The 9,129-nt window shown below is 33.8% G+C and overlaps 1 protein-coding gene across 1 annotated transcript; it reads right to left on the minus strand.

The window, feature by feature from the left end:
* Window positions 1–831: 831 nt before the first annotated feature.
* On the minus strand, window positions 832–5,128 carry cart4 (cocaine- and amphetamine-regulated transcript 4). The gene is made up of 4 exons (XM_007566522.2): window positions 5,016–5,128; window positions 4,791–4,939; window positions 2,136–2,219; window positions 832–1,488 (listed from the first exon to the last, which is right to left on the minus strand). The coding sequence occupies exons 2-4, from the start codon at window positions 4,920–4,922 to the stop codon at window positions 1,381–1,383; spliced, it is 324 nt and encodes a 107-aa protein (XP_007566584.1). The 5' UTR covers window positions 4,923–4,939; window positions 5,016–5,128; the 3' UTR covers window positions 832–1,380.
* Window positions 5,129–9,129: the final 4,001 nt, after the last annotated feature.

The raw sequence follows: 9,129 nt of genomic DNA on the forward strand, positions 1-9,129 counted from the left end.
TTGGCTCGATTTGTCATTTCAAGCTAATGCTACACGTTAGCTTTTGGGAGAAGAGAAACTGATTAAACTTTCATCATTGATTTTGAAGTATTGCTTAAGAAAAGATTGATGGAAACCTCAAAAGTTTGGAAAAACGATTTTTACTCTCTCGGTATTTTTTAGGCTTTTCCAAAACAGAGTTAATGTACAAAAAGGAAGACAGAGATGTGTTTAATATTTGTTTGACCTGCTAAATGAAGTAAAGTATCAATGCTGCTCAGATTCGGAGCAGAACTTACAATCCACCATTTTGTCTCATCACAGACCCACTGGGTAAAGAAACACGGGCCTTAAATGACTGCATGTAGCACCATTCTGTAGGTTTCAATCTGTTGATCTATATTTCTAAATAAATATGGATTATTGAAGTGCTAAAATAAGCTGAAGATTTTATCACTACTTTATTATTGGATGTTGTGTAGCGTACTGAAACGAAAGTTGTGCTTCACTAACTTGTATTTAAACATTTTTTTTCAAACACATTTTTTTTAATATGGTAAAAACCACAATGTCTGGATTTTAGCCATGTTTATAAAGAGCAATTATGTATATTTTTCTTATTCAGAGTTGCTATACGGTTACAATTGGAGATACGAGTTAAATCTGTTTTATGTTCCCTTTTTCTCTTAACTTTAGTTAAACAAACAAGGAGTTTAAACACAGAATCTATTTGTGTGTTTTTTTTCAGTATTATTACTTAACACCAGTAAACAACCATCCAGCAGATCTTCATCTGCATGTAAATTTAAATTACATTTTAATATGACACAAAGCAGTGAAGAAAAGCAGAGGTCTTTGTACTGAGCTCTGTGGTACACCACCATTTATTTAATTGCAAAAACGATAAAGATTCACAGACAAAAACATACAAATAGGCAGATAAAGAATAACATCTGTTTCAAATAACTTTATATACCAGAGGACAAACAGTAAACTTTAAGTAAACATTGAATTTCAGATACTTTAAACATAATTTACAACAGAGAAAGACAAACAACCTGAACTAAATGTTTACGTCTGTGCTTCAAGAATAAATACAATAATCCACATTTATGTGTTAAAGACATATTTCAAATTTATCTGACAACAAAAGTTTGTGTTTGACTCATCAGGTGAATAAATTAGAAAATCATAAAATCTTTTCCGTAACACAGCTTTGTGAAAAATCTTTACTAACAAAAACAAATTAATCTGAATTACAGACAAACTTTAAATCAAAAACACTGAGACGAACAGGAGAGAGAGAGTCACTGCGTTCTTCTATCTGTGAGGACCGGGTCCGTTTGACCCGATTATAGATTAACGATTAGATTTCACTTCCTCACAGGATAAAAGTAACGATCAGTAGCAGCGCAGGAAGAAGGTGTTGCAGGCCGTTCCCCTCAGGCAGTCGCAGAGCCGGCCAATCCGAGGTCCGTGTTTCATCGCACAGCGCTCGCCCACGTCGCACTGACAGGACACACAGCAGGCTCAATTTAATCTGATTTAGTCCGATTTAATCTGATTTAATCTGATTTGTCATTTTATTGAGTTAATTAAAGCAGAGCTTCAACACCAGGATTTCCTGTGTTTTTAGTGTTTGGTGCAAACAGATTGCAGACATTGTTAGAAAGAAAAATTAATTAGACAAGACGATACACTGGATTTCCTCCTGATAATTAATTAGACCAATAGACATGGTGGCTTTAAAACTAAAGGGGAAATTATTCTTTTTGTCACTGAAGCTTCTGTTAAATACATTTCAATCTTTTTAGTTTATAAAAATTATGAATTGTTTTGAGACTTTTTTACTATATTGGCCAACATGCATAATATGATATCTACCCATGTTTTTCATATAAATGTAATATTTGTTCTCAAATCTGTGTTTTTGTGACTTTTTGTATTTGTGTATTCATGAACTTTGAACCAACTCGATGCTGCACAAATAAATCTGATTGATATTTTGATTAATAAAATCACATTTCTCGCCTCAGAAAATAACAGAACATCAAACCCAGTTTTGGTTGAAGCCAATAGTGGTTGTGCTCAGTGATGCTGATGTTGGCGGCAGCAGCTGCCGTGTGCGGTTCGAAAGCCGTCAGTCATATTCTCACCCTGGGGATGACGCTGGCCTTCTTCTCCACGGAGAGGCCGACTCTGCTGTCAGCTTCGTCCAGGAGACCCTGCAGAGCTTCAGCCTGCTCACGCAAACCAGACACAGACACGCCGTCAGCGACACAAATAAGACGTTCACACAAATAAGACGTTCACACCTGTCTGACGGTCACCGAGCCACATGGCGGCTTGGTGAGTCTGTCGGCAGGACAACTCTGCTAATGGAGGCTTTTACAGTCATTTTGTTATATTTCTTTATACTACGCTTCTTTTGGACAATTTTTATTTATTTTCCAACTTAGTAAAACAAAAATTGTTATTGTTTTAAGGTGTATAATTAAATACTACAGTTAGTAGTAGTAGTAGTAGTAGTAGTAGTTAACTGCTAACTAGCTGCTAACTAGCTAACTAGCTAATTTTCATTTTCTAAGAGATGGAGTTAATAATTAACTTAACTGCTGGAAACTTGCATGTTAAAATTGTAGCTACTAGTTAGCAATTAGCTGCCAGAACTGTGAACAGCTTAACATTTAGCCAGATGCTAACGCTATGCCAGAGTTAGCAGTTAACTCAATTTAACTGCTAACTCTTAGCCAACTGCTTGAGTTTGTAGTTTGTTTCAGAAATTTGTTTCAGAAATGATTAACTGCTAACAAACTCACAGTTACGTGTTTACATTAGAGGTTACTTTAGGCTAAATACCAACAGAAAATTGTCTTTTTATGATGTAAAGCACTTTGAACTGCCAGGTTGCTGAAATATGCTGAATAAACTTGATTGATTGATTGATTGATTGATTGATTGATTGATTGATTGATTGTAATTCTTCTCCCCAAGTTATTTAGCTCAAGCTAACTGTTAACACTTAACATGCAAACAGTTACTTGAATTACTAGTTAGTTTAGCTACTAATGAGCTAACTGACAAATCACCAGAATTAGCTGTTATCTTAAGCTGAAGTTGACAGTTTGCTTAATAAATTAACTGCTAACAAGCTAACAGTTACCTAAGCTAACTACCACCTCCAGGACTTAAAAATGGAAACTTAACTAGATAGCAGGTGTTTTAAGCTAATAACTGACTCCCTGCTAACTGCTGGAGCTGACAGTTTGCTTAATAAACTGTTAGCTCCTAACAAGCTAGCAACAGCTTGAGGTAACTGCTAGCGAGCTAACTAATAACTCAAACTACAAGAGGCTGGCTGTAATGGCTAAAACTCAAGAGTAAACCGTAAACTGTTTGTTTGAAATATTTTATTTTAATAAACAAACATTAAATCTACCATTTCCATCCCTTTAGGATTAATATTTATTTGACCTCGCTAAGGCTTAGCTTTTCCAAATATGACGCACTTTAAAAGTGAAAATCTGTTCTTGTTTGTCAATCGATATTCTTTTTCTTATTTGGTATTAAATAAAGAAGATAAATTTGCATTAAACCAAATGAATTCATTTCTGTGGAACCTGTTGATGTTTGAATTTAGTTAATGCAGATAAAATATTAGTTGATTTAAGAGACTTGATAGAAAATTGTAAAGTAACATGATTTGTTTAAGTTGAGTGAGAATAAAAAGAAAATTAAGATAACTGAAAGTACATGTATTTTGTCAAACTAACACAGAAAGTATATTTAATTTATCTAAGTTCTGTTTTATCTACCTGAAGTTATTTTCAGTAGGTTTAGAAAATGTAACATAAACAAATAAAGAAAACGTGAGTGAAATAGTGAGCAGTTCATATTAAACCACAGAAAGGCGTGTTTTCCCTATAAATGATAACCTGAATAAAACGGTAAAATAAAATAAACCATAGTGGGATTTTGTTTTCCTCTCAGTGTCTCTGAGTTTTCCTGCGTCATCCGAACGCACCACCATGACCTTTTGATGACATTTCCTGACCTTATCGTCAGCATTGATTAAATGTTTCTGAAACTAATAAACCACCAGTTTTAAATCTTGGTCCTGAATCTTTATGATCTTTAATGCAGTTCAGCTTTTTGAACATAAAATAAGTTAATTGTGTTTTTAAACCCCCTGACATCCTGAAATAATCAAATATTTAGCACTAATTTCAAATTCTGTCACTAAGTTCATGCAAATTTTTATTTATTATTGACTATTGATATTATGTTTAGTTATTTTATCTAAAGTCACTGTTTTACCATTTTGTCACAGTTATTTACTTTAAATTTATTGATTTTATTTCATATTTACCTCCATTTTTCATTGGAATAACAGAATCCTCCATTTTCTCTTTTATTTATTTTAATTTTTACATTTGACAGCTGATTATTTAGAAACTTTTTACAGTTTCTTGTGTAATTTGAACTTAAACATACATTATTTTGTCTTTTTTAATAATTAAATATAATAAACAATAATTTTAACATAATTTTACTCAGAATAAGCCTGAATGTTTTCATAAATGCTGTATTTATGTACATGTTGCACTAAATATCACTGGCAGCTTGAAATCAACATCATTTACTTTAAAAAGTTTTGCTACAATAAACTGGAGCTTCAATATTTACTTATATTTTATTATATCAACAATATGTATCAGTGGATTTGACTTTTTCTACTAAAACAACTTTATTGAACTCTGATGCACATTTATCCAACCATTATAAAACCTCCTGGTGAGGGAAACACTCACCAGTTCAAATCCAAAGGTCGGCTCATCCGGTGCCGCCGGCAGCTGACCCTCAGTTGACCTTTCACCCTGACAAACGGATGACATCACTGACAGGAAGATGGACAGGTAGACGACCGCTCGCAGGCTCTCCATCTCCAGAGTGGGAACACCTAAAAAAAATCAAAAACTGAATGAAAACCATCAAACTACCAAACTACCGCACTTTTAAATAAGGCAGAAATTTACTTTAAATGTGGAAAATAATTAAAAACTGATGAGAAAAATGTTCGATTTCCTCGTCTGCAGCTCCGCTGTGGTTATCGGTGTTTCCGTCTTCAAGTTTTCTGCGTGAGCTCCAGCTTCTCCCGCTCCTTTATTTATACCGCCTCTTCCTCCTCCTCTTCCTCCTTCTCCTCTTCTTCCTCCTCATCTTCCTCCTCATCTTCCTCGTCTGCTGCTCCTCACTCAGATTATTCATGTATTCGGCTCATCAGATAAACCGTGACCCTGTGTTGTCCTGTGATTGATGGTCTGCAGCTTTTCTGAGTTACCATTAAACACCTTGATCTGATGTATATGTGGAGGTCAAAGGTCAGCTGATGACGAGAACCAGCAGAAATGGCTCAGCTGAAACATTTCTGTATTGATTTGTTCATAAGACGTGGAGGCCACCTGAGTTTTACTGAGAATGTTCTGATATTTTAAAGCGCTCACTGTGCTCTAAAACCAAGCCCACAGCATTATAGCTCCTTCACCGTGCTTAATAAAAAATTTTTAAGTGTTTGTTGCTGAAAAGTTCAATCATACACTGCAAAAACACAAAATATTACCAAGTATTTCTGTCTAGTTTCTTGCGTAAATATCTTACTTCACTTTAAATAAGTCAAAATTAATCTACAAGTGACTTTTCAATAAAATATAGAAGCTTGTTTTAAGTGAATAATTCCTTATTATTGATTTGAAAAAGTGCTAGTTCCACAGGCATTTTATTTAATATATAAGATGGGAAAAATTTATTTTTATAAGTGAAATAATCTGCCAGTGGAACTAGAACTGGATTGCTAGGTAATGGGCTGGGTGTGGCTGGGGTTGCTAGGTAACGGGCTGCGCTGGGGTTGCTAGGTAACGGCTCACTGCCCCTTGCCAGTGGAACTAGAACTTTTTATTAATTTTAAGCTCTTATTTTAAGCTCTACAAGCTCTTATTTTGCTGGAAGTTGTTTAGTTCTGTCTTATTTAAAGTGTATTAAGATATTTTCACTAGAAACTCGGCCAGGAGCTTTCTATGACTATTTATTTAGATTTTTTTTGTGTGTAATTTATGTCTTTGTTTTGGTGAGAATTGATCTGTGTGGGTAATTCTGTCTTTTATTTCTACTCTTATTTGGTTTCTTTAATTACCAATAAATTAATTATTGTAATTATTAATGTTTTTGGAGCTATTGTTGCTTTTATTTGTAATCTTTTGGTTATTTTCTGTCTCTGTTGATCAGTTTTATGTTTTTTCTCGATCTATTTGTTCATCACAATGCTTTGCCTCTTGTAGTTGTTTTTCATGGTTTGCTGTTTTACGTGTCATTTCATCGGATCTGAACTGCATTATTGAAGTTATTTTGTCACTTTAAATGTTTCTAGACCATAATTAAACTCTGATGAAGTTGTTTTTTGTGTGTGTGTGTGTGTGTGTGTGAAAATGGTTGAAAAAGATTAATTAAAAGCTGTAGTAATCCTCTGAGGGATCGGTCTAATACCTGGAAACGACCAGAGAAATCCCTCTGTCTCCACCTGCTCATTAAACAAAGGCAGCAGGTCAAAGGTCAGCAGCCTCAGGAGTTTCTGTTTATCATACGAATCGATGGAGTCGCGTCCTGCTAACAGCAGCTGGTTCGATCCGGCTCCCCTCGGGTCAGCTCTGAGCTTAATAATGACGCAGGAGGAAAAGCTTTGTGCCCTTTTCTTGGTCTGATTTGCATCGTGCTGCGACCTGCAGCTCGGCTGCTCCGGTCTCTGCTTTCATCTCGGCTTTCATTAACGGCTAAATGTCATGGCGGCTCCTATCTCAGCTGTTGCACATCCGACGGCGCGTCCAGAGAAAGACGAACCGAAACATTCAGCTTAAGGCAAAAATAACAGCATTAAACACGGGGAGATCACTCTAGATTAAATGGAATCTTGAATCTGCATTTCTGGAGCAGCGATTTGTAACTTTCACTTTTAAAGAAAAATGTTTTAAAAGTGACAGAAAACCGACTGACTGTCAGCGGATTGAACAAACAACAGATTCAGTGAGGAAACCCAACAAAATGTCATAAGCCTGAGAAAAAAGCAAAAGATTTGAACAAGAACAACAATCTTGTTCGAAAACTCAAAGTAAATGTTTGATTTGCTCTCGTCCGTATAAAAGGCCCACAATGAAAACTTTCTCATATGTAAGTTATTTTTAGGCTTTCAGTTTAAAGATGTACAGATTATGATGGTTAGTTTGACTCTGCATCAAAAATGACCAAAAGACAAGATTATTTATACAGATTAACACTAAAATGTTGAGAATTTTAACTCTAAATTAGTGAAAAATTAGTTGCTAAAAAATTCTGATTTTAATTCACAATCTTAAACTTTAATTTTTGAATTTTCACTTTTCTCACAAAATTTAGATTTTAATCTGAGATTTTTTTTTATTTCTCCACAAAATCCCAAATTTAATCTCAGAATTTATTTTCTACATTTTTTTCTCAGAACTTTGACTTTAGTCTCAGAATTTTTACTCTTTTTTTCAAAACAAAATTTCAGATTTAATCACAGGATTCTTTTTTTTTTTTTTTAAGAATTTTTAAAATAATTTTTCTGAATTTAATTTTTTTTCTTTTTTGTCCTCAAGATTCTGGGGAAAAGTCAGTATCACAAGAGTGAAGTAAGAATTTTGAGGTTAAAATTACTTAATAGTAAATAAACAAAAATAATGATCATGAGAAAAAAGTCAGAATTGTGACTTTTTTAATTCACTATAGTAATTTTTAATTATCATTTTAATCTCTCAATCCTGATATTTTCCCCATAAATCTGAGATTGAAGTCAGGATTAAATTCTTTAGTGGCACTATTCTTCTTCCGTACTTAATAGTATAAAGTTAAGTTTAAATTTCTCAACATGTTTTATTTAAATAAATGTGGCTGATTTATCACAGCAGCCATGTTGGATTTTGAGATCAGAGTTGATTTCATGGAAACAGAAACTCAAGGTGAAATTAAGTTTCAATGTTTTATTTCATTCACTGTTGGTTAATGAAAATTACTGCCAAGAAACTAAGAAATAATGAATGTAGGGAAGTATTTTCTTCAAAATTAATTATCTAAATTCAGTTATTTGTATTTTGATCATATTCGCTTCTTATCCAGTCGTAGATCCACATCAGGTAAAGAGAAACTTTTTCTGTTTGTTTGTTTTTTTCATCTGAATTAGTATAAAACCAGCAGCCGGAGATAAATCTGCACCTGACAGCGGAGGCTTATGCTGACGTCACCAACGCGCCGATTATTCAGAGGACGCTGCGACCTCCAGCTGCAGCTTCTGTCGCCTTCAGAAGAAAAATGAGCCGCAGCTGCAGAACAAACCCCACAAACCGCAGGATTTACTGAAAAATAACAAAACCAGAACTTTAAGAGCCACCTGAGATTTAAACCAATTAGGCTTAATACGAACGATTCAAATTATGTGACTGTGTGGAGTTGGGATTGTAATCTCAAGATTTGATCAGGGTTATAATAGATTTTAACTTTTTATTAGTTTAGTTTAATTTTCTTCTGACGTTTTCTGTCTGATCAGTTAGCTTTATTTAGCTTTAAGTGTGTTTTCTAGTTTTTATTAGTGAAGATTTTAGTTCAGTTTTTATTAATTGTGTCAGTTTTAGTTTTTAAATAATCAACAAAAGATACTATTTTAAAAAATGGATTCAATTATTATTAAACAACTTTTGCCGTCACCATTTTAACGTAATCAACGGCAGGATTATGCCGTAATTTACCGACAAATGAAAAATAAATTTCACTTCAGTCCGAAAGGCCATAAACATTTAATAAACACAAAAAGAATATTATATCTACAAGTTACAGTTTACAAACAGATAATATAGTTTTTCCCAATTAATTACAGTTTATTCAGCTGAAAATGTTTTCTCATTTATTATTAATTCATTTTTAACTTAGTTAACTATAGTAACTTTGTCTCTGATGTGTTCAGGTCATTATTTTGCCATCAGCAAAGCAATTATTAAAGCCAAAAACTGTTTTGATGAATGGAAAAACATCCAGTAGGAGCAGCAAACTGGTTTCCAGTTGCTTACTGGGAACATTTACCTGATGAAC

This window comes from Poecilia formosa, unplaced genomic scaffold, assembly GCF_000485575.1.
Source record: "Poecilia formosa unplaced genomic scaffold, Poecilia_formosa-5.1.2 Scaffold192, whole genome shotgun sequence".
NCBI lineage: Eukaryota > Metazoa > Chordata > Actinopteri > Cyprinodontiformes > Poeciliidae > Poecilia > Poecilia formosa.